At 38.1% G+C, this 26,408-nt stretch overlaps 1 protein-coding gene across 4 annotated transcripts in view; it reads right to left on the bottom strand.

Moving 5' to 3' along the window:
• Positions 1-26,109, bottom strand: part of pik3r6 (phosphoinositide-3-kinase regulatory subunit 6) — a 40,836-nt gene extending 14,727 nt beyond the window's left edge. The window contains exons 1-12 of one of the 4 annotated variants that reach the window (XM_001345895.9): positions 25,988-26,109; positions 24,838-24,936; positions 23,461-23,550; positions 22,626-22,717; positions 21,418-21,486; positions 20,598-20,730; positions 20,349-20,418; positions 13,561-13,744; positions 11,090-11,234; positions 10,617-10,700; positions 5,247-5,718; positions 2,791-2,890 (exon numbers count right to left, since the gene is read on the bottom strand). In XM_001345895.9, the coding sequence (XP_001345931.4) occupies positions 2,791-2,890; positions 5,247-5,718; positions 10,617-10,700; positions 11,090-11,234; positions 13,561-13,744; positions 20,349-20,418; positions 20,598-20,730; positions 21,418-21,486; positions 22,626-22,717; positions 23,461-23,550; positions 24,838-24,880 (1,482 nt within the window). In that variant the 5' untranslated portion in view covers positions 24,881-24,936; positions 25,988-26,109. The remainder of the gene's footprint in view (positions 1-2,790; positions 2,891-5,246; positions 5,719-10,616; positions 10,701-11,089; positions 11,235-13,560; positions 13,745-20,348; positions 20,419-20,597; positions 20,731-21,417; positions 21,487-22,625; positions 22,718-23,460; positions 23,551-24,837; positions 24,937-25,987) is intronic. The other 3 variants (XM_009302374.4, XM_009302373.4, XM_073954083.1) reach the window with 3 other exon arrangements.
• Between the last annotated feature and the right edge of the window lie 299 nt (positions 26,110-26,408).

Raw genomic sequence — 26,408 nt, 5'->3', positions numbered from 1 at the left:
CATTGGCCCGTTTAATACTCTTTCGGACAAGCGGCTTCTGATCCGAATCCTCCCATTTCGTGGATTTTCACAAAGATCAAATCCACTTAATAGCACTTCCGTTCCCCTCCTCGGGGAATGAAGGGTTACTTCTGTAACCCCGAACGATTTCCTTCCTATCAAAAACCAGTTCAACCCTCGGTGCTGGGAAGCACACACACCCTCTTCACACCCTCTTCACACACTACAGTCATTTTATATTATCCAATTAACCTAGATCTTAAGTTATTGGACTGTGGAAAAAATTGGAGCACCCCTGGAAACCCATGACAAAGGGAGAACATCAAAGCTCCACACAGAAAGGCCTCCTGGTCCAACCAGAACTCAAACCATCTTACTGTGAGGCAATCATGCTAACCACTTAGCCACCATGCTGTCATTCTACAAATAATACCTCATACTGACAACGTGAAATAAGTCTGTTTAAAATCTTAATACTTTATTGAAGAATTGTGGAAGGTTCTTCTCTGAGCTCTGTCAGTGTGACCATCAAGATTTTTATTTCTCTCCCGATCACTCAATTTGGCCAGGTGTCCCCATGCTGGTCCAAACTTATGATATTTACGGATAATGGAGGCCACTGTGTTCATTGGGATCTAAAATGCTGCAGAAATGTTTCTGTACTTTTGCTCAGATCTGTGTCTTGATGCAATTTTGTCTCGGAGGTCTAGACAATTGGACTTATAAGCTCTGTCATGCATGTTATCTGTTGGACCTTATTTACAGTAGGCAGATGTGTGTCTTTACCAACTTCTCTAACCAAGTGGATTTACCACATGTGAACAACGGTCAAGTTGAAGAAACATTTCAAGAGCTGTATCCAAAATTATGGGTGGCTCAGTAGTAAGCACAAAAAGCTCAAACAAGAAGATTGCTGGTTCGAGTCTTGGCTATGCCATTTCCTATGTTTACCCTGTGTTCGCGTGAGTTTCCTCCAGGTGTTCCAGTTTCCCACACTGTCCAGAGTACAGATGATTAACTTAGCCCTAGTGTATGAGTGTGTGTCCGAATGAGAGAGTGTACGGGTAAAACAGATGCCAGAGAAGTTGGTGGTTCATTCCATTGTGGAGGAGGCAACCATTTGTAGTTGACATTCTGATGTGCACTCAATCTATCCCACAATCCACCTCAGAACAAGTGTATATCCAACATACACTCAACATCTAGAGCAGGGGTGTCCAAACTCAGTCCTGGAGGGTCGGTGTCCTGCAAAGTTTAGTTCCAACCCCAATCAGACACACCTGGGCTAGCTAATCAAGCTCTTACTAGGCTTTCTAGAAACATCCCTGCAGGTCTGTTGATGCAAGTTGGAGCTCAAATCAATTTTGACATCAAATTTGGACACCCCTGATCAAGATAATACCTAAAATACAATGTGAAAGCTTGCATTAGTAAACTAATGTAGGGAATTGTGAATGAGATATAGTACAGAGGCTGAGAGAGCTTAACATGATGCGATTTAAGAAAACACATGTAATAACAACAAAGCAAGCAAATTGAGAAAAGATCTTCATCAGTTTGACAGCAAACGTGCTGCAAATCCTTACAATGCTAACACATTTCTAAAAACGAGCTGCATTTTCACACATCACAAAAAAACGTGCTGCATTTACTAACAACGCAAACATTTTTACAAAAGCGCAACATGAAAGACATGACACAAACCTATTCAGGTTATGGTTATTAAGACTAATAAATACTAAAGACATGGGAAATTAAAATAAACAAACAAAAAACTCTTTCAAAGATCACCTACAACTTCACTGAGCAATAGTCACGGCACTTGTGTTCCATTGTGTTTTGTTCTTTTTGTGTTGTGAGAAAATACTGTGCGTTTTTGTAAATTGTTTGCGTTGTGAGAAAATGCAGCATCTTTTATTAATTTGTTTGCAATGTGAGAAAATGCAGTGTATTTTTTATATGTATGCGTTGTGAGGATTTGCAGCATGCATACTGTCAAGCGGATGAAGATCTTTTCTTAAATTGCCGGGGTTTTTTGTAATTGCAGCATGTTAAGCTCTCTCGACCACCACATATATCCACTAGAAGGTGAATTTAGATATAGTCAAGGATGAACAGGATGCGTTTGACCCGAAGAGTGTCACAGCAAAAAAGTGGGAATACTATATTTTTAATTTGAATAAATTTACTAAAACTTAAACTTCTTGTCATTATTAGGTATCGATTGTAGAATTATGAAAAAAAAATAACGAGAATGACGGCAAAGCAGTGGCGCAGTAGGTAGTGCTGTCGCCTCACAGCAAGAAGGTTGCTGGGTCGCTGGTTTGAGCATCGGCTCAGTTGGTGTTTCTGTGTGGAGTTTGCATGTTCTCCCTGCGTTCGCGTGGGTTTTCTCCAGGTGCTCCAGTTTCCCCCACAGTCCAAAGACATGTGGTACAGGTGAATTGGGTAGGCTAAATTGTCCGTAGTGTATGAGTGTGTGTGTGTGAATGTGTGTGTGGAAGTTTCCCAGAGATGGGTTGCGGCTGGAAGGGCATCCGCTGCGTGAAAACTTGCTGGATAAGTTGGCGGTTTATTCAGCTGTGGCGACCCCGGATTAATAAAGGGACTTAGCTGACAAGAAAATGAACGAATGAATGAATGAATGAATGAATGAATGAATAACAAGAATGAATTAAATGTGTACACTAAATATGAAATGTAGCGATGCACTGTGTATGGTACACTATAAGTTGATATACTATTTATCCAGAAGCTGAGAAAGATCGGGAATAAGGTAGTTATCTTTACCCTCACAGGGGAGGATGCAGACGAATCGCGAGCAACAGGGATGTAGTACATCTGTAGGTTGACTTTCATTGTAAGAAAACGTCTCCTGGCTTCCCGTTTCCTGTAAAATATAGGCAAAATGTTGGATTTGAAAATAGTCAATCTTAACAAAAGCTTAAATGCCAAGCTGTGCAAGCATTTAAGGATCTAGAGGATTTAGAAAAAGGAAACACACAGAGAGCTTCCTCATTACAGAGAATTAAGAAGCTTTTTCAATAGACTGAAAATAATCAGATTTTTAAGGTCTGTATAAAAGCCTGTTATTTATTGTGGCGGCGAGAGCTTACATGCAACTCAAGTTGTATAAACACATGCATATACTGCAAAAAAGAAAAAAGAAAAAGAAAAACACTAAGAAATTGAAAAATAAAATCTTCATCAAATAGACAACACAACTGCATGCAAATTCTCACAACACATGTACAGTAAAAACATTAAAATGCTGCAAATTGCACAGACCACAACGGAAATGTTTTAGAGACCCCAAAATGTGACTTCCTGTTTAGAGTCAGCGTACTGTCTGAGATCTGAAAGGTTAGTTTTTTGTTTAATATTTAGCTAACATAAACAAACAACAAGAAACAGGACTCACATCTCAGACCTCAGACATATTTTTTTTTTACCATTCTAATTTATTTCGTTTCATAATCCATCTTCAGTTCTCTGTTCAAAGACAGAGGCAGAATTAGGAGATTTATATAAATAAAGTCAGAATTGCATGGCACAGTAATGGTCTCATTTCTCATAGTTCATTCTTAGTTTAATGGTTGTTAACTCAGTTTGCACCTTTTAGGAATATTAAAACACTCAGTTCTTTTAGTTTATTGTTTGGTCTGATTATTGTTGAGTAACAATTTTGAAATAAGTCCTAATTGTGAAATACAAAATCAAATTCTGAAGGGAAAAATCTGAATTGCAAGATACTAACTCTCAATAGTGAGTTTATAAGTTGATATTGAGTATATGAACTCTTCAAATTGTGAGCTTTATTCAGGTTTTAAAAATGATGGCTATTAAAACAAGCTTTCATAGCAGAAGTTTAAGTTCAATTAATGTATATAGAACATTTCCAACTGCCACAAGGCCACACAAAGTGCTTAACAGAGAAAATACAAAAAAGCAATATGGACATAATAAACAAACCAGCAATAGGCACATTATGTAAAAAAGAGCATAAAAGATAGATTAGATAGATTATACAAAAACAGTTTGGTTTCAATGCCTAAAACAAGAAAGTAATAGACCCTTTAAATAATTCTGCCTAGTTAAAAGATGCTACCAGAGTTTAACAAACTAAACAAGATTAACCCCCCAGGAAGAGACAGATCAGTCTTTAATTTAGACTTTAAAAATTTGCAGTGAAATAACCATATTTAATTCTAGCGGCATACAACGCGTTCCAAAGGGGAGGACCGGCTATGGCGAATGCATCTTAGCCCCTGCTTTTAAGGTGGGTTTTTGCGACTTTTAATAAGTAGAAATAAACTTAGTAAACTTAGTATATATTTACTCTTTAACATCCATACAAGTAAAATAAACTTTTGACTGTTGTACCTAAATGTTGCTGCTGTTTCAAGACCATTATTTGGAATTACAAGCAAACTATTTTTTGGAGGTATTATTATGAATATGAAATAGTTGTTTAAAAAAAACTAAATTTACTGAAGAGAAATATTTAACATGAGTAATTAATTTAATATAGAAAACATTAATGTTTTATTAATATATCTGTCAAGTAAAATAATAATTTAAACTGAAAACAATAATATAGAAAGGAAACTTCAGATTGTTAGGACTATGTCGATTATAATATCAGACTATTTGTATATTTTATTTTTTGATTATTTAGCTGATTGATTGATTGATTGATTGATTGATTGATTGATTGATTGATTCATTGATTCATTGATTCATTCATTCATATATTCATGTATTCATTCATTGGTTGGATGATTGCAAGTTTAGTTCAAGTTAACGTAATATTAAAAGGGTAGTTTATTGAAAAAAAATATAATATATATCCATTATTTATTCCATTAGTTCCAAACATTTATGAATTTGTTTCTCCATTTAAACATAAAATAAGATATTTGAAGGAAGCTTAAAACCTGTAGTCACTGACTTCCATAGTAGAACAAACATATACTATTAAAGTAAATAGTTATTGTTTTTTTCTTTAGAATATCTTAGATTAGAATAGAATACAATAGAATATCTGTTATTGTTTAACAGAAGAAAGAAACTCAAAACAGGTTTGTAACAAGTGAAGGGTGAGTAAAGGATTTTCTCTTTTGAATGAACTACCCCTTTATGTTTAGATCAGTATAAAATGTCATGAGATACAACTTCACACAAACGAACACACACACACACACACACACAAATGCACACTGCATAGAGTAGATATTGTCTCCTACCTTAACCAGTAGTACGCCCTGGCTAATCTTCCAAGTACCCGATCATCCCCCATCACCACTATTTTAGCAGTATAGTCGCGTTCTTCTTTATGTAAGGTGGTCCCACTGCTGCCCGCTCTCCTCTGCAGAGTCCCAGTGCTGCCAGTGGAGCCCGTCTCCTCCAGGACGTCCTGCATCAGAGCCATGCTGTCAGTGATCGACGGCTTCACCTTGATTCCTCCACGTCTTGAAAGTCGCCCACAGGTTTGTTCAGCTTTGTTCAGGCTCCTTCCTCCAATAAATTCCATGTCAGAAGTATCAGGTCCCTGCAGGTCACGCTCAATCCCACTGTCCGTGGACATGACTGAGTGCCGTGGCATCTCTGAGTTGAGGTCTGTGGGCAGATCCGACATGTAGAACTCATCTGGGTTCAGAGACAGGCTTTCACTGTAGGACCCAGATCCAGAACGAATGAATTTGGCCAGTTCTCTCCCTGGAACAGATGTGTTGTATTTTAGTGAATGGGTATCATGAGTTTTGAGGAGTGTTATAGGATGTATTTTTAAATAATAAATTCCTGAAAATACTTATTATTAAATACTTACTTATTATTGATCAAAATGTTTAGCATTCATTCATTATTAAGAAATTGGTAACACTTTAAAATAACAATACATGAATTATGATGTATTAAGATGTAAACTAAACATTGCTTTATTATGAATTAATGATGAGTTAAAGCATGCTCTAACCTTAATTACTTGTTAGTTCATATTGTTTATTAATGTATCAATTAACATTTAGGTTTAAGTTAAATTTAACCAACATGAACTCATGAGCTGTTAATGTATAACTATGACTTTACTTAAAGTGGCATGTGACCATTAACTCACCTATAACTACTCATGAACTACTATGTTTTAACTGTTCATGATGACGTTAACAGAACATTTTTCTATTGTTATTCAGTGTAAACCCACTAGACAGACATGCAGGAATTCATGAGTAGTTAAAAATGGATTAATGATGATGTGTGCCTCTAAGTAAGGTCACGTAATGATTATACACTACTACATCATGTTTGCATTTATGATGGTTAAATTAATCATAAACTAATGCATGTACTAACAAGTAATTAAGGTTTATGAACTCATGTGACTCATGTTACAGTTAGTTCATTATTAGCACATACATAACTCATCATTAGTTCATGATAAAGTAATGTTTAGTTTACATATTGTAACATCAATATTTATGTACTATTATTGTTAAGTGTTACCAATAAACTTATATTTGCTAACATATTAATGGTCCACCAACAGTAACATTAACACTTCCAGTAAATGTCAAATTATTATACAAAACCTAACCCTAATTAAAAAAAAAAAAAAACTTACAACTCCTGTAGATTTAAACAGTTGAGTTTTACTATTTTTGAATCCATTAAACCGATCTCAAGGTCTGGCAGGAACATTTTTAAATTAGCTTAGGCTAAATCATTGAATCGGATTAGACCAGGGGTGTCCAAGCTTGGTCCTGGAGGGCCAGTATCCTGCTGAATTTAGCTCCAACTTGCTTCCACACACCTGCCAGGAAGTTTCTAGTATATAGTATGAGCTTGATTAGCTGGTACAGGTGTGTTTGATTAGGGTTGGAGCCAAACTCTCCAGGACACTGGCCCTCCAGGATTGATTTTGAACATCCCTGGATTAGACTATTAGCACTCAAATATAAAAAAAATAATATTAATAATAATATATATATATAAATATATATGTGTGTATATATATATATATATATATATATATATATATATATATATATATATATATATATATATATATATATATATATATATATATATATATATATATAGTAGATTTCCCAATTTTTAAGCTTGATTTTTATTGTGTAAAAAGAAAATAGAACTTTGCTGCTGTACAATGGATGCAGCAGGCGCTTGCGACATTACACAGTGCTTTTATCTAGTAGTAACATAGCTGGGGACTATTTTAAGGTGATGCAAAATATCACTGCATCTGCTGCAGCAATTGTTCAACAACAAAGCCTGAGGATTATTATGCTGAAATAGACTTTTACTCTAACTTAACTTTTAATACTCTTCTTATTGCTGGTAGCAGGCACATACTTACTGTATAGCAGTGGTGTCCACACTCGGCCCTGTGTCCTGGGGCCTGTTTCAGTAAGGAGGTTCAAACAACTCGGAGTTTAAACTTGAACTCTGAGTTGATTTACCGAGAGATTAAAAACTCAGAGTTTTCGGTTTCAGAACAGCTGATCTGAGTTGGGTCAATCAACTTAGAGTAGACCAACTCAGAGTTAAGCGCGCGCACCGTGACTATAAAAAGGCATTATCAATGGAGCGCAGATATTATGAGTGACCATGGCAACATCTTAAAAAAAGAGATCAGCATTTCTTTCTCCAGCTGAACTTGATGTGCTCATGCAAAGTTATAGCAAATATGAGTGTATATATTTAAAATGAAGCAACCATCAGTGAAACAGAGACAGCGTGGGACAACAGCTGCCCAAGTTAATGCGTAATTTTTTAATTTGAAGTATTTAAACATTTTAAGTATAATAAAATAAGTAATGTAATGTGTGACGTTTATACTTTTTTTCTAAACTTTTTACACTTTTATCAGTTTTAATAGATTTAACAGTGCACTTGTTATGTGTCTGCCTTTTTATTGATCAAGTGATAGAGGTTGATATAACATTAAGAAGGTAAGCAGAAAAAAAATAATTTAGACAAAATAATAATCCCATTAATCTAGTAACAGTGCATGTCGAAGGTTAAGCTAATTATTTATGAAAAAAAGGACAAGCCTCGTACTTTGACTTTGTTCTGTGTGTGACAAAAATGTAGGCAATATCTGTGTTTCCATCAAAATACAGGCTATTACATAAATTTGTGCAAAACTGGAATAACGCCTAAAAATAAAGCAGCGTTTTTATCAAAGAGTCGAAGAGAACACATTCGTCTCTTCCTGATTAACTTGCACCAAATATCAGCAGTAAAAACAGAATTACTGCGGTAGAAGAAGCTGCATCAATGATTTTTTTTTTTTTTAATTAATGTACCTGAGCCTCAGAAGACAATTGACACACAATGAACACGTGGGGGCGTTTGAAGCCAGACGCGGAGATCTTGACACGCTCCAGACGCTCGGAGGTAATTAATAATATACACTAATACTGAAACAGTAAAGGCATTTTAGAATGACTAAAACAGCATTAAAGATGTTCTGCAGTGTGCTCAGTCTGCTGGTTTGTCCTTTCACACACATTTTCATCATCATCTCTAACAAACCATTTTTTAATGTACATACTGTAGTTTGTTAAGTGCACTTCGTAGTTTATGTGCATCTTATCAAATAAAAGTTTACCCTACTCAGTTATGCACATGTTATATTATGCGTATTTTCAAAAGTTATGTGAATCATGACGTTTCCATCAATCTTTTTTATGCACATCTCCAAAATGAGCTCTAAAATAGGTGTGTGGAAATGTAAGACTAATGCGAGAAATACCGCTTCATCTTTAAAAAGGGGAGGAGACCAACAGAAACTCAGAGTTTAGAGAATAAAACCTGCTCCGGACCAGGTTAGATTCACAGAGTAAGTTACCATGGTAACTGACTCTGAGTTAAAGTTAACTCTCTTTTAGAAACAGGCTTGACTTACCCTGCTTTCTCGAGTTTAACAAACCTGCCATTTTGAAACGGAAATCCCAGAGTTTCTCTCATTTCAGGGTTAAACTACTCTGAGTTTTAACTTAACCTGCTTTCTGAAACAGGCCCCTGGAGAGTTTAACTACAACCCTAATCAAACACACCTGAAAAAGCTAATCAAGCTCTTACAAGGTATGCTAGAAACTTCTAGGTGTGTTGAAACAAGTTAAAGCTAAGATCAGCAGGACACCAGCCCTCCAGGACCGACTTTGGACACCCTTTCTGTATAGGAACCATCAAAATGAAGTGTTACCATATCCTCCTGTGTTATCAACAGCCAGGAACAGACTATTGTACGATGTAGTGGACAGTATATTTTAGTGAATATGGACATACATTTCTAAGTCTAAATGCACTGTTAAAAAGCTGGGTTCCACACAAATTTTGTCCCTACACAATCCTTTTGTCCCTAAGTTGACTTAATAGTTTTTACAAATGTAAGTGGGTTGTACATAACAATTTAATTGTCACAAAAACAAACTCAAAATTATGTTGATTCAGCTCCATTTAAATAAGTAGTTTGAGCAAGCAGCATTTGTGTGTGTGTGTGTGTGTGTGTGTGTGTGTGTGTGTGTGTGTGTGTGTGTGTGTGTGTGTGTGTGTGTGTGTGTGTGTTTGTGTGTTTGTGTTTGTGTGTTTGTGTGTTTGTGTGTGCGTATGCGTTTGTACATATGTGTGTGTGTCATCTACAGAGCACATTCTGGCCTTTTCAAAAATACCTTACATTGGGATGTTTCACTTCCTCCCCTTGGTCTTTAAAATGACTGACATTAGTTTAATGACTAAGTGTAACACTCTTATTTTTGTAATTATCTATACAAATCAGACACATTTTGATGTGTCAAAACATAAAAGTGATGAATCTGATTTTCACAACTTTAAAAAATGATCAGTAGAAAATAGAAGAGAATTAATGAAAAACATATCAGCATCTATTGTTTACTGTAAATTTCATTCTATTTACAGTAACTTAAATCCCCTAATTAGCAAGGACACTGGTGTAGGGGAAAGACAATTGGTTTATTTTTTTGGCATGATGAACCCAAAGTTTAATTACATCTTGGAGAAGCCTTAAACTGAAACTGCGGTGTGTTTCCTGAACAGCAAAGTATCTCACTGCTTAACCACAACAGTTTGATTAACAGCTTGCTATACTAACTGTAGCTAACTAACTGTGATTAAGGCTGTTTTGACTCCAGCTGCTAGAGTGATATATTCTGATAATTCTAAGGATTAAAATATTTAGAATAATGATAACAATGCCACATTTTGGCTTAAAATATCAAAAATGGCATCTAAGGACTACTTCACTATTCATACTCACTCTATTTGCATTATGTTCCTTTGTGACACTCCGAGGTTACTAGATGATACTAATGAATGAATGCAAATATGCACTTCTTCAATTGTGTGAAAACTGTTGTTCTAACAAATTAAAACATTCCTTTTTTTAAATGTAAGTAATAATGGTTGACTGCCACTATTTACAATTAAAGTATTAAAATTTAGTTTTAAATATTATTGTATCATATTGAGCATAATACACTGAGAGTTTTACAATATGTGTACTATTATCTTGCAATCCCAGTAGTGCAAATAGTCCCAGCCAAAGTATTTAGTAAATGAGTGCCACTTACAGAGCTCCTCTTCCTCCCACCACAGATGGAAACTCATCTCCGGATTGGGAAGCGGAACATTGCACAAGGAGCCAGACAATAGACCTGAAACCCAAAACAATTATAATGACACTACAAACAATTCCTGCTTCCTGAGCTGGAAGAAAAAGAAAAAAAGCTCTCAGTCTTTTATTAGAGAAAAACAGTTATTTTAGTCTGTCAAGAGTTATTGTTTGTGTTTGATAATAAGTACACAGAATATGTAGAATATATTACAATAGAATAGAATAGAATAGAATAGAGTCTTGTACACAAAAAATACAAAGAATAAAAAGTTGACTCTGATTAAAATTTTAAGACTTTTGTTGAGTTGACTCAATTTTAACCCAAGTACTGTAAATGGCTCAATTTAAGTTGAAAAAAAAGTGCAGCAAGTTGCCTTACAATTTTAAATTGATTTTAAGTTAATGTTTTTTTTTTACAATGTAGTTTACCTTTGCTGCTATACCGTAGGATCTGTCGGTATAACTCATGCAGTTTCTGTCTGATCTGACCCCTTTCACCTCTGTTCACATCTGTGCTTTGTTCAACTGCTGCAAGCACTTCATTAAAGTATGACTCCACGTCCAGCTCCATGTCCTGTCATGTGCATAGACAGATAATCAGACACAAAAACATCCACACAGCATGAAATCACACATGCAGAGATGCACATACAAATAAACGTAGAACCATAATTCAAACAGACACATATGGGATGTCCTGTGGATGGTCCTTTCCTGTTGCTTTAAGATTTCTAAAAATAAACGGCGTGTGGACAGACATAAAGATGCTGACCTGCAATAAACACTCACCCCTTGTCTCCAGCATTGTATAAACTCACAACTATAATTACAGAGTTGAACTGAGAGGTTAATTGTAGGTGCAGACCATTCCACCTCAGTTGGAAATAATTACTTCTGTCTCTTTGCATAGACTTTTCCACAGGGGCACAGTTTCTGTGGTTTGAACGGACATTTGACTCAGTTAAAGGTTCACAAATGAGTGTTGTCATAAAAACTTAACACAGATGTTTGTATGCTTGACATTCATTCTTTACAGCAAGAAGTTTGATAGAGGACAGTTGGCTAAGAGATTTAGGGCTGTCAAATCAAATTTTATAGACATCTAAAAAGTCTTAGCCTAAAAAATAGACTAAGTCAAGTCATCTCTATTCCTACATTGAAAAAAAACATTATTTGATCAATTAGCTCTGACAGCAAATGTTTTTAGGTCATTAACTTATAAAAATAAGTTAATCATGTTGTTACTTAATTTTATATGTTAGGCAAGCTGTTTTAAGTCAGTTTAACACAATATGAGCTCATAGACTGGTAAAGTTAACTTGATTGCTGAAAAATGTAAGGCAACCAGGATTTTGTTACAGTGTGCATAGTGGTTTTTATAATGTCGATAAAGTCAAAGCTGCGTTAGATAAATAAACAGAATATATATATATATATATATATATATATATATATATATATATATATATATATATATATATATATATATATATATATATATATATATATATATATATATACACACACACATATACATATATTAGGTCAATAAACTGCTAATTAGCTGCTTATTGATGGTTAGTAAGGTAGTAGTTAGGTTTAGGTATTGGGTGGGATTACGGATTAAAATAAAATCATACTTTATAAGTGCTACACTGTAAAACCCAAAAAGGAAAAGTAAATCAAATCATTTGAGGAAACCGATTGCTAAAAAACATTTAAATTGAAAAACTAATCCTAATGCGTGTTGTGAACTTAATCCATTTGAATAATTCATATTATAATTCATTTGATAAAGTTATTAATATCTTATCTTAATAATATTAAGTTATATTAATATTAATATAATTTTATTAATATGCAGGTAATAAACCAGTAGTAAATGGTGTGAAATGTTACTTAGTCTAAAGTGTTACCAAAATCTAAAGCTATAACCACATTTCATATTGTGTAACATTTTCAGCAAATCAGAAGGCAGCAGAGTAGTTACAATGCTAGTTTAGCATTAAAAATGATTAAGTTCAGTTTAATATGAATGTCACTGTTGAAAGATGACCCACTGAAGAGCAGCTCTACTGACTCAAAAAGCAAGCCAGAAGCAACAGTAGCAAGGAACCAAAACTCCAGCAATTGACAGAAAAAAACAGGATGTGCAGTACTTTGAGTATTGCCCAACCTTTATTTGTGGACATTACTTCTGCATGATGCCTTCAGTAAATGTCTATGTATTTTTATTACAAACAAAATACCATAATATCCTTTTCACATTGCTTCCGATATACTGTTAAAGCCAACAATTAACTTTATCAAATGAAATGAGTGTAGTTAACTCAAAATTGATTGAAAGTTAATTGTACTTATTTGAAGAGTTTTGAACTCAGTATTGAAGGTAATTAGTTAATGAAATACCTCATTGCTTCAGCTTAAATGGAGTAGGTTCACAGTAGTCATATGGATTTGTTTTTTTTATTTTTTTTACTCAAATGGTTGGTTGCAATCGGTTTCTTAAAACAGTTTGAGTTGCCTTAACTTATTGGGTTTTCCAATACTCAGATGATTTGAGTTCTCTTCACTTATTGGGTTTTATTGTGCTCAAATTGCATTGTTACTTAAATGGATTAAGTTCACAGTACTCATTATGTTTAGTTTTTGAAATTAAATGGTTTGTTGCAATTTGTTTCCGTAAATGGTTTAAGTTACCTTAACTTGTTGGGTTTTACAGTGTAAGAAACATAGAAGTAACACTTTTATTTACTTTTTAAAGTGACTTAAGATTGCAATCTATAACTTTTAAAAGTAACTTTACTCAAAACTGCACAACAACAACAGCAAGACCTGCTAATTTCGGCATTAGACTTGCTAGTGACCAAACATCAGCTCTTCTAAAGCAAACCACTGACCTGCAGCGCATCATTGAGAGTGGGTCCATCACAGTCCTCTCCCAGTACCGCCTGAAGGCTGTGCTGCACAGCCCACCGCATCATGTTCAATGGGTTCCGGAACATTCCTTGAGTCTCAATGTCAGCCTTTAAAATGTTGCTGAGAGACTCTGAAAACACTGCAGGATCCGCAAACACAAACACCCTAAACACAGAACACAGCTATCAAAAACACAACAGCAACAAAATCTGATTCACTTCTGACAGTGCTGACATGATTTTTAAAAGCTTGCTGCTGACAAATCAACCTCATAATGTCTTCAGGAAGCACTCATACAAAACTTGACATAATTGACTTACCTGTAAATAAAAGACATAATAAAGACATAAATTATCAAATGCTTTTAAATATGTGCATGTGCAATATGTTGAAAAATGTGAAGGCTACTAAAATAATTAACATTTTATAATTATTTTACATTGTTTTTACTGGTTTTACTCTATTTATTCCTTATTGTACTAGTGGCTGAAGTAGTAAAGGGCACAAAGTTGTTTTAGTCCAATTTTATTCATTTATTTATTTTTTATTAATAACAAACCCCTGACAGCAATGTTTTCCTAGTTGCTTTTATAACTGATTACAGCTTTACGCATTTAGAAACTCTCATTGGGACATATTCCATGTTGGAAAGAATAAAAGCAAACAGGTAGAACAGGCATTAACTAGTTGGCACAGAAACGTTCGAGGTTACTAAAGTAACCCTTCGTTCCCCGAGGAGGGGAACGGAAGCACTATAAGTGGATTGATTTACTAATCCACGTATGGGAGGATTCGGTTCAGAAGCCGCTCGTCTGAAAGAGTATTGAACGGGCCAATTAAGAATGAATTGGCAGCGCAAGCCTGCGCAGGTGTGCGGCTTATGCAATCAACTAAGTATATAAGCACACCTGGCGCCAGCAGACGCTATCCTTTTTAAGCTGAAGAGACTTTTAACAGCTAAGGAACAGTCATTATGGCGACGGAGTATAGTGCTTCCATTCCCCTCCTCGGGGAATGAAGGGTTACTTTAGTAACCTCGAACGTTCCCCTTCGGGGGGAACTCCAGCACTATAAGTGGATTGATTTACTAATCCACGTATGGGAGCCCATTGAAAGCGCCATAATGACTGCACCCTACCAACACCCATCATGAGATAGCGATCAGGCAAGCGTGACGCACCCAGATCATGAGAGGCGCAGTCCTCCAACTTGTCCTTGGCCCTAACTTATCCCACTTCAAAAGAAGTTTTACGGAATAGGTATATTTTTTTGGGAGTCGCTAGCGTCTAGATAATTCTAGGAAATACGACAGTACGTTGGGAAGCGTGCCATCCCAGTAGGGAGGACGCTGCGGAGACCATCCGCACCCAATAGGGGAAAACAAATGGAATTACATATGGACTAACCCTGAGAAGGGGGAGTGCGCATAAGAAGGTGGTTAGCAGATAGGGAAAGCACGGGTCCACCCAGAGGGGGGAACTTAACCGTGGCGGAAAAGCATATGGGGATCACCAGCGGGGATCGGCCATAGCAGGCACTTATACCCAAAACGCGGGCTGACCAGCGGGCTGACCAGCGGGCAGACCTACAACGTAGTGGGCCAGCAAGTGACTCCTCCGCTGAGTCAGTGCTGGGGGCCTCGGAGGAATCTGCAGGGCTCACCGAATGGGGAACTTTACTGGCAGACAGGAGGGTTCACATCTCTCCGTGTTAGGGAAAAAAGGCACCGCAAGCGTGTACAACACCTACCGAGTTGTTTCCTCAATCACCAAAGGTCCATAACACCCTTGAGGAAACCGGCTCCACTCGCAGATTATAAAATCTTGCAAATGTGTTGGGTGTCGCCCAGCCCGCAGCTCTACAAATGTCTGTTAAAGAAGCGCCGCGCGCACACGCCCAAGAGGATGCAACGCTCCGAGAGGAGTGCGCACGCACTCCCGGGGGGCGCGGCTGACCTCTGCTCAAATAAGCACATGAAATGGCCTCTACAATCCAGTGGGATAAACGTTGTTTAGACACGGCACTTCCCTGCTGTCGTCCACCATAACAGACAAAGAGCTGCTCAGAAGATCTAAAGTTCTGAATACGGTCCACATAAATGTGCAGAGCGCAAACTGGACAAAGTAAGGACAGGGCTGGGTCTGCCTCCTCCGGGGGCAGCGCTTGCAGGGTTACTACCTGATCTCTAAAGGGAATGGTAGGAACTTTGGGCACATAACCCGGGCGGGGTCTCAGGATAACGAGAGAAAATTCCGGCCCGAATTCCAGGCACGAGTCACTGACTGAAAATGCCTCCAGGTCCCCGACCCTCTTAAAGGAGGCCAACGCGACCAGCAGAGCTGTCTTCAGGGACAGAAATCTTAAAGATACTGGATCGAGTGGCTCGAAGGGATCAAATCGCAAGCTCGTGAGAACGAGGGCGAGATCCCAAGAGGGCGTGAGAGGGGGGCGAGTTGGATTAATTCGCCTAGCGCCTCTGAGGAACCGCATGATGAGGTTATGCTTTCCCACGGTGCCGCCAGCCACCGCGTCATAGTGAGCGGAGATGGCGGCAACGTAAACCTTGAGAGTGGAGGGCGACAGCCTACTGTCCAGCTTCTCTTGAAGGAAGAGAGCACAACACTGATCTGGCAAGATCGGGGGTCTTCTCTGCGAGAGACACACCACTCAGTGAATAGACTCCACTTCAGGGTGTAGGCGCACCTCGTAGAGGGGGCTCTAGCCTGAGTGATGGTATCAACCACCGCAGGCGGCAGGTTACCTAAGTCTTCCTCGCATCTATGGACCACACGTGGAGGTTCCGGAGATCGGGACGAGGGTGCCAGACGGTGCCTTGTCCCTGAGAAAGTAGGTCCTCTCTCAAAGGGATCTGCCATGGGAGGGCCGTCGCAAGGAGGGAGAGCTCTGATATCCAGGTCCGGTTGGGCCAGAGGGGCGCAACTAACAGAACCTGTTCCTCGTCCTCCCTGACCTTGCACATTAACTGCGCGATCAGGCTTACTGGGGGAAACGCATACTTGCGTATGCCCCGAGGCCAGCTGTGGGCCAGTGCATCCGTGCTGAGAGAGCACTCGGTCAGGGAGTAAAACAACTGGCAATGAGCGTTCTCGGGGGAAGCAAACAGATCGATCTGGGCCTCCCCGAATCGCGCCCATATTAGCTGGACAGACTCGGGGTGGAGTCTCCATTCTCCAGAGTGAATCTGCTGCCGTGAGAGCACATCGGCTGCACGGTTGAGCATACCTGGGATGTGAATGGCGCGCAGCGACTTCAGCCGCGGGTGACTCCAGAGGAGCAGACGGTGGGCGAGCTGAGACATGCGGCGGGAGCGCATACCCCCCATGCGGTTGATATACGCCGCCGCCGCCGTACTGTCCGTCCTGACCAGCACGTGTTGCTGCTCCAGCACCGGGGAAAAACGGCGGAGAGCAAGAAACACTGCCAACAGCTCTAGGCGATTGATATGCCAATGCAGCTGGGCACCTACCCACAGGCCCGCAGCTGCATGCCTGCGACACACGGCTCCCCAGCCTGTGCTGGAAGCATCTGTCGAAACAACAACATGACTGGACGCCTGTCCCAGAGGCACACCGGCCTGCAGGAACGAGGGGTCGTTCCAGGGGCTGAGGGTGCGGCGACACAGCGCAGTAACAGAGACTCGGTGTGTGCCCGCATGCCATGCGCGTCTCGGAACTCGATCTTGAAGCCAGTGCTGAAGTGGTCTTATATGGAGCAATCCGAGCGGCGTGACAGCCACAGCAGAAGCCATATGCCCCAGGAGCCTCTGAAAATATTTCAGTGGGACCACTAACTTGCTGTCGAGCTCCCTCAGACAGTTCAGCAGCAGGCGAGCGCGCTCTCCGGAGAGGCGCGCTACCATGGTGACCGAGTCCAGCTCCATCCCGAGAAAAGAGATCCTCTGCACCGGGGCGAGTTTGCTCTTTTCCCAGTTGACCTGCAACCCCAATAGGCGGAGATGCCGGAGCACCTCGTCTCTGTGCGCAGTCAATTGCTCCCGAGAGTGGGCTAAAATCAGCCAGTCGTCGAGATAATTGTGTACGCAGATGCCCGCAAGCCGCAGAGGCGCTAGGGCACCCTCCGCGAGTTTGGTGAAGACCCGCGGAGACAGAGAGAGCCCGAAGGGGAGGACCTTGTACTGCCATGCTCGACCTTCGAACGCGAACCGCATAAACTGACGGTGGCGCGGAAGAATGGAGACATGAAAATACGCGTCCTTCAGGTCTATGGCTGCAAACCAATCCTGAGAACGAACACATCGGAGGATGCGCCTCTGCGTAAGCATTCTGAACGACAGCTTGTGAAAGCAGCGATTCAAAACGCGCAGATCTAGGATTGGCCGTGACCCACCGCTCTTTTTGGGTACGATGAAGTACAGGCTGTAAAACCCGCTCTCCATCTCGGCTGGAGGTACCGGCTCGATTGCACCCTTCGCCAGGAGGGCAGCAATCTCCTCTCGCAATACAGGGGCGGACAGGGGATTGACCCTGGTGAAATACACGCCCGTGAACCTGGGAGGCCGTTTGGAGAACTGTAGTTCGTAGCCGAGTCTGATCGTGCGTATGAGCCACCGCGAGGGGCTGGCCCGCGCTAACTAGGCAGGCAGAGCCCTCGCTAATGACGTCATCGCAGCAATCGTTGACGTACCCGCGGAGGGGCAGCGCGGAGCGGGTGTTCTGATCCGGGGAGCGCGAGGGTCCCGCAGAAGAGCTGGAGGAGAGCGATTTGCTCTGGCTCCGCACCCTGACTCCTGAGAGAGGGCTTGGGGGCTGGGAGAAGAGAGACCATCCCCCCAGCGCCCGAGAGCCACTGGTGGAGCATGCAAACCCTGCGAGCTGAGAGGCAGCGCGTCCCAGACTGGCAGGGCTTGAGCTGTCACATCCGGGGAAGGGAGAAAATGCTCTTTGATCGAAACTTTGGTGGCACTGAAAAGTACCGTTGGAATATGGGCCCCGCCCTCCAGCGGGGAAAGAGCAAGTCTCCTTATCTCCGGATGGCCTGTCTCAGGGACGCTTCGCGGTCCGTTTACCGGACTTAGCGGTGCCCTGGGCAGGAGGGGCTACCGGCTTTCAGCGTGCTCGACGAGGAGCAGCGGAGGTGGATGGCTCGGCCGGGGATGGAGCGGGCTTACGGCCCCGCCGATAGGAGACTTTGCCCATCGCATCCGACTGCTCCTTCACCGCCTTGAACTCCTGGGTGAATTCACCGACGGTGTCGCCGAACAGGCCAGCCTGGGATATGGGCGCGTCAAGAAAGTGAACTTTGTCAACATCGTGCATATCTGCCAGGGTTAGCCAGAGGTGGCGTTCCTGGACCTCAAGTGTGGACATCGCATATGCCGCACACCTGCGCAGGCTTGCGCTGCCAATTCATTCTTAATTGGCCTGTTCAATACTCTTTCAGACGAGCGGCTTCTGAACCGAATCCTCCCATACATGGATTAGTAAATCAATCCACTTATAGTGCTGGAGTTCCCCCCGAAGGGGAACACCTCTTAGGAGTATAATGTAACAATCAGTAAACTTGTATGCTAATATAAACATATAAAGCAAAGTTAGGCCCTGGTTGCAATGCAAACTGACAAAATGACAAATGACAACAAAGCTCTATAAGTAACCATGTTCACAAAACTCTCCCAGTCGAGAAATCAGACCTGTAGTGCATAATCATTAATATGGACATCCACTTACAGTTGAAGTCAGAAATTTTAGCATAAGGAATTTTTTCTTCTGGAGAGTCTTATTTGTTTTATTTTGTGTAGAACAAAAGCAGTTTTACATTTTTAAAAAACATTTTAGAGTCAAAATTATTAGCCCCTTTAAGCTATAAATTTTTTCAATAGTCTACGGAACAAACCACTGTTATACAATAACTTGCCTGATTACGTTATGCTTAGTTAAACTAATTAACTAGTTAAGCCTTTAAATGTCATTTTAAGCTGTATAGAAGTGTCTTGAAAAATATATAGTAAAATATTATTTACTGTCATCAAATTAGTTATTAGAAATGAGTTATTAAACCATTATGTTTAGAAATGTGTTTAAAAAAATCTCTCTGTCAAACAGAAATTGAGGAAATAATAAACAGGGAGGCTAACAATTCTCACTTCAACTGCACGTTTTGATAAATTTGCACTGCAATGGTGGCACAAAAATGCTTATGAGTGATTATATGCACTATAAGTACCATTTAGTATATATCTATTGTAAAACGTGGCTTAAATGTATCCATGCAGCAAATAGAGGTGTGTACTTTTATTAGAAGGAATGAATTAAGGTCTGAACAGGCATTATTTAGTCTGATAGTAACAGTGTTTTGAGCAGGCACAGAGCAGCCTTAAATATGATGTGTAAAGATGACTTTTAACAAACAGAATCTGCCTAAATACTTTAATAGTTTAGGTTACATTATAACTGAAGTTAAGACACCTCATTTTGCAGACAATAAGCATAATATAAGAATGAAAGAGGTTAATTTTTCTGCCCTGTACTCATTAAAGCATATAACATACTCTCTTTTTTGAGGGACAGTGTCAAAATATCAAGAATATTACGACTATTGTCATGGTTAAGTTAATGCATAGAGCATACTGCATTGTCTGAATTTGAGGCAGATTTTATAGTAAACGTTTTGTTATTGATTGTGTTCTGTATGTTACTTATTGATGAGGAGAAAGACTATGATGTTAAAGCACACATACAAAAGTTAGCAGATCAGGAAATGAACTAATAAAAGTGCACCTTCAACTCACCTTTCCTGCTGAGGATAGTGTTCATTTCTTAGATTTTGTTCTGCAATTATCCTTCTCTGATACAAAATGCCTGCGAGAAAAATGCCAGGACAAACAAATGCAATGCACTTCAGACTTAGAATCAGAGTTTCTTGTTTATAACTTAACTGATAGTTTTTTTCCTTGGATACCACCCAACAGGAAATCTATTATCAAGAGAGATCTAAACACTTGTCACATTTACTTTGACAAATGAAAGATCTGACTAACCTGGAGAAAATCGTTCTGTTTTCATTTGTCCAGCATAACTGAGGCCCACAGTACAGTACGGCTGAGGCAGAGTCAACAACCTCTTGCAGAAGTCATAAACCCTTTTATAGAGGTCATCGGGCATGTATACAGTCTGAGAACACACACGCACACAAAGGTGAAATACAGGACGTTAGTCAACCAACATTTATAGATATCGTTTTTAAGTCGTATGGAAGGGACCTGTGGAGCAAATTTAATTAGTGTGTCTGTATATTAATTGGGAATAAAAGCCGATACTCTGAATTTATGTCAACAATACATAATAAAAGTTCAAATTCTTCTGAAAGTTACACTTTTGTGCACATTAACAAACTGACACTTATTTCTCTGACTTGTTTCTCTGTGGGTGAAAAAAAAATGTCCAAAATTTCAGAAGCATGGATTACAAATGAATTTAAACAACATTAGTATGGCCATTCTGTGTTGTAAAAAAATAAAACATAAACAATATGACAAAAGCAGTGAAGTACCAATGGGTTTGGAGTCTGATTAAATAATCCAGACCACCTGTAATCATTTACTACTGTGTATGCATTTACAGTATGTCCTAATCACTGTGTCAAGTACATTTTGTTGGAGCAATTCATTTTATGCTAACAATTACGTGTCATTGTTTGATTGCGGTGACATTTGTATGCCATAAACAAAGTTGTCGCTGTTTTGGAATGTCACCAGATGTAAAGTTAGGATCCTGAAGAAAACCAAAATTCAGTATTGAAATTAAGAAAAATAATGAAAACAATAATAAAGGTTTGAAAGGAGGCATTGTTTCTCTTACCTGCATCACTGCATAGATGAGTGTATTCAGCAGAGGAATAAGATGTTTCTTGCAATCAGTTCTTTCAGCCTACGTGCACAAATAAGGTTTGAAAAAATTACATTTACTGTCTATAGTCTTTAAAAAAATACATAAGTAAATAAATAAATAAATCAAATGAATAATTATAAAAATTGACATTATGAGTAAGACTTTACGATAAGGTTGTATTAGTTAATGTTGATTACCATAGTTACTTACATGAACAAGCAATGAACAATACATTTATTGCAGTATGTGTTCATACCAGTTAATGTTTATTTAATACAAATAAAGTTATTGTTAGTTCATGTTAACTCACAATGCATTATCTTAAGTTAGTAAATGTTGAGCTATGATTTATAAATGCTGCACAAGTGTTGTTCATACGTAGTTTATGGTAGCCAACATTAACGTTAGAAACCTTCAAAGCATGACATAATTATGAGTTAATAGTGACTGTTATTACTTGTTAATTACTGCATTTTTGTGAACAATTATAAGGAATTCACAGATTATTATTTCTGCAGTAAAAGATGATCATTTTGAGTCTTTAAAGGGGACCTATTATGCCACTTTTTACAAAATATAAGTTTCTAAAATCCTTAGAGTGTGTGTGAAGATTCAGCTCTAAATACCACACACATGTTTTATAACTCTTTAAAACTACCCCTTATAGGCTTTGATTCAAATTGTGTCATTTTGTTGACTGTAACTTTAAATTCAAATGAGATTGTACTCTTTTTAAAAGAGGGTGGAGCTACAAACACCTGTGTGTCACCATAACAGCAGATTCAAAACTGTAATGATAGACGGCTGCTTCTCACTCAGGGTTGTGTAAGCTAACGAGGGAGAGATCTTCACTAATGGGTGGAGCTTTCCTTCTCTTATTGCACGTACAAAGAAAGAGTGTCAATCAAAGTGTTTCTGCAGACTGATTATATCAAGTGTGTTTGAAAAAACATAATAAATACCATTTTACCATTAGAGGCTGTCTATATTCATAGACTGTCGTCATACAACTGTGTTTAAACTCCTTATAAAATTGAATTGCCATTTAGTCAGGTGCCTTCAAATAAACTTTGTTCTCATTGTAAACACTATAAATATTTTTCTAAGTAACAGCACTGAACAGGAATGAAAATAGTAATGAATGTTTCAACAATGCCAAAGAAACTATAGTGACTCACTCTTTCAAGTTCTTTAATGGTGACCTTCACCAGAGCCAGACTCCTGAGAGAACTGTCCTGCACTTTCTTGTGTAACGTCCATCTCAGCATCCCTGCATTAGGAACAAAAATTAGCAATTCTCAATACATGCCAGAATGTGTCATTTGTGAAAGCTAGACAAGTGTGGAATAAACATCACAGTTTGAAATAAGCATCACAGTTTTTCAGCTATATTGATGTCTTAAAACATCAATGGCTTGCTTGACATGGCATTTATAAGTAGCACAATAATTATGTTGTAGATTGCAGTCCATTTGTGTTTTTTCAGCTAGACTAAGTGTTACTTACAAACATGTGTTTATCTAATTAAGATCTCAGACAGTATAAAGCCATGCTCTTATCATTCTTATTCAAAACTAGTTTCTTAAGTGGCTCTTTAGGGTGGTTGAGGTGCCACAGTGTATAGTAGTCAACATTTGAAAATCCTAAATATCTGAATTGTCCTAGATAAAAGTATACTTTAAGATCATACATTAGCATAATTATCTTCAATGGTGATTTCAAAGGACTGTAGGAAATAAGAAAAAAACATTTGAGTTTTATCTGATATGATATTTATCTGATAACATTTGTGTTTGCTCTGTTATGCAGATATAGAAACTGTTTTCGTAACCATGACAGTGCTGTTACTATTACAAAGTTGACTAGCAGAAGATAATGTGCGTGTTAATTCTAGGGTTGCGTCAAATCAGTGTTGAAACACATGTCACTATTTATATTTGATCTCTGAAACACTGTGGCATGCTTTGACCTTAAGGTTTATATTTTAATTACTTTGATGAGTTGGAATCATACCTTTGTTGACAACTGTTTGTTCAGCATCCATTTCTCTCAGAATGGTTTGCAGACTACGGTAGATTTCAGATTCAATAGCAGCATATTCATCTTTTTCAAGAAAAGACAACAACATGGGTCATTAAATAACATTTGTTTAATCATCTGTTTCATTAAAATATATATGTCTATAAAAACCTGGGGTCTTTTTATTTGAACAAATACTGTGATTCTGCAATGAATGACATTTCTAGAATTTTATGTGAAGTTGACAACTGTTGTAACTATTGTTGGGCAAAGATTCATCGTATCCAGAATAAATGTTTCTTTTGACATAATATACTATATGTGTACTGTCTGTGTATATTTATTGTGTTAATATACTGCAAATACACACATGTATGCACGCATTTAAGAAAATGTTGATGTTTAGATATAAAATATATATGAAAAAAGCTATGTATATTTACATATGCGTATTATATATATATATATATATATATATATATATATATATATATATATATATATATATATATATATATATATATATATATATATATATAATACCCACAAGTATCTTAAGTCGAAACAAACTTTCATTTTAGATGTGATTAATCGTGATTTATCTTTGCCCATCACTATTTGTAACTGTTAAAATATTCATCTAAAAAAAGTGTATTTTTAATTGTCTTGGCTTGTCCACCACATTGCTGCTTATTTCTGGTCCAAAACATTTAGATTTGTTCGATTAATTACAGTTGAAGTCAGAATTATAAGCCCCCCTGACTTTTTCAATACATTTCAAAACATAATAGTTTTAATAACTCATTTCTAACAACTGATTTCTTTTGGCTTTGCAATGATGACAGTACATCATATTTGACAAGATATTTTTCAAGACACTTCTATACAGCTTAAAGGCTTAACTAGGTTAATTAGGTTAGCTAGCAAGTCAGGGTAATTAGGCAATATATTGTATAACAATGGTTTGTTCTGTAGACTATCGGGGGGGGGGGGGGGATTGCTTAAAGGGGCTAATAAGTTTGACCTTAAAATGTTTTTTTTTTTTTTTTTTTTTTTAAACAGCTTTTATTCTAGCAGAAATAAAACAAATTAGACTTTCTCTAGAAGAAAAAATATTATCGGGCATACCCTGAAAATGTCCTTGATCTGTTAAACATCATCTGGGAAATATTCTGACTTCAACCGTACATAATTGTATTGACCAGAAAAAATTGTAAAGAAGTGCATATTTAGAGACTTACAAATCGATTAAAACATATGTCAATAATCTTTTGTCACTGATTAGGACTATTTGTCGTAATTATCATGTATCATCAAACTATACACCCATACTGTAATATACTATCACTTTTCTAAAGGCATAACTCTCACCTGCCACAACATTAATACTGCAAGAATTTTTCCAGGATGCCATATTGTAGCTTGTTCCTTACATAATGAGGTAAACGGAAAAAATCACCACTCTGCCTACTGACACAAATACAAAAACAAAGGATCAGGAACGTTGTACAGAAAAGAGAAAATAATACTTAAACTTTAGTAAAGAATATTTATTCGTCATTAATCCCTCTTATGTCATTCTTCATGTTATTTCTTCAGCAAGCTTAAAATAACAAGAATGGTAGTGTCCAAAGAATACTGCATAATTTAGATTTTTTTTTGTACATAAAATTAGCGTACTTCATTTGCTTAACTGATAATCGTCATATTTTTACACATTGCTGTTTTTTTATTGCTTTACTTCTATTGTCTTCATTTGTGAGTCAAATTATCACATGTAATTTAATGTAATTTATTTTATTATCCAAACAGATTTAAACTAACATCCAGATGAGTGAATGTTTTGCTGAACTATCCATGTGCTGGACATCATACCGTGACTCTCACTTTTATGTTTAAACCTCTGACTTTGCATATTCTTTGAACTAATAAAACACAGCAGGTATAACATTAAATTATTCAGCACATTATTATATGCACCCTGTGTGAGCTCAGTGAACCCTTTACTGTAAATAAAAGCCAAAGATGTTTACCACACAGCAAACACACTCAGACATGACCAAGGTGAACCGACAGGTGCACTTTTACCCACTACTGATTAAAAGGAAAATTCCCCCTTCGTTTCACCCTCCCAGACACAGTTTATAACTGAGCAGTAATGGAATGCAACTACTGTAACTACACTTTAAGTACAACCTAATGACCTTTAAGTTAGAATCTACTTCCAAGAAACTAGTGAGGAAAAAAGCAGCAGAAGAAAATATAATACTGCAAAGTCCAGCTAGTCAAAACAGGTGCAAGAGAGAAATAAACAAACCTGTAAACTGAATAACTGAAACTAAACAAAGAAGCCTTTTTTAGTGACCGACACAGTAATTATGCAACTTTCCGACAGCTTGGTTTCTCGCTGCTGAACTTAGAATCAGATTTCAAACTCTACTAAGCAGCAACTGTCTACAAGGAAAATTAAAAGTTGGAATCTGAAAAGAAAAGAAAAGAAAAAAAATGTCAACTGACTTACCATCTGTCCTTGTGAGAACATTAACAGACTACATCATAAAGCATTCATTTATAAAAAACTTGTTCTGACCAGACAGTCAGAGTGAGAGCTGTACACTTCCTCTAACTGCTGCGGCTGTCACTGAGGACAACTGCAACTCTGCCTCAAAGCTAAGTGAAAGCGAGGGAGGGACAAGAAAACGAGAGAGAGAAATAGAGAGAGCGCGAGAGAGAGAGAGAGGCAGAGGAAAGTTTAAAGTTAGAAGTGTGCTGAGTGGGTGTGTGTGGATACAATGAAGGGAAAGTCCTTTAAAATCTTTTGCCTAATTTGTTATTCATATTGCAAGCAACACCCTGAACCGTATTTTTAGACAAATTCAGCATAAATTATCTCATATCCTGCCAAACAAATGTGACGCATATGCATGTGCAGTGTGCATAAG

The sequence above is a fragment of the Danio rerio genome, chromosome 6 (assembly GCF_049306965.1).
Source record: "Danio rerio strain Tuebingen ecotype United States chromosome 6, GRCz12tu, whole genome shotgun sequence".
Classification (NCBI taxonomy): Eukaryota; Metazoa; Chordata; class Actinopteri; order Cypriniformes; family Danionidae; genus Danio; species Danio rerio.
The sequence above is the reverse complement of the archived record's forward strand: the minus strand, read 5'-3'. Positions and strand labels throughout refer to the sequence as shown.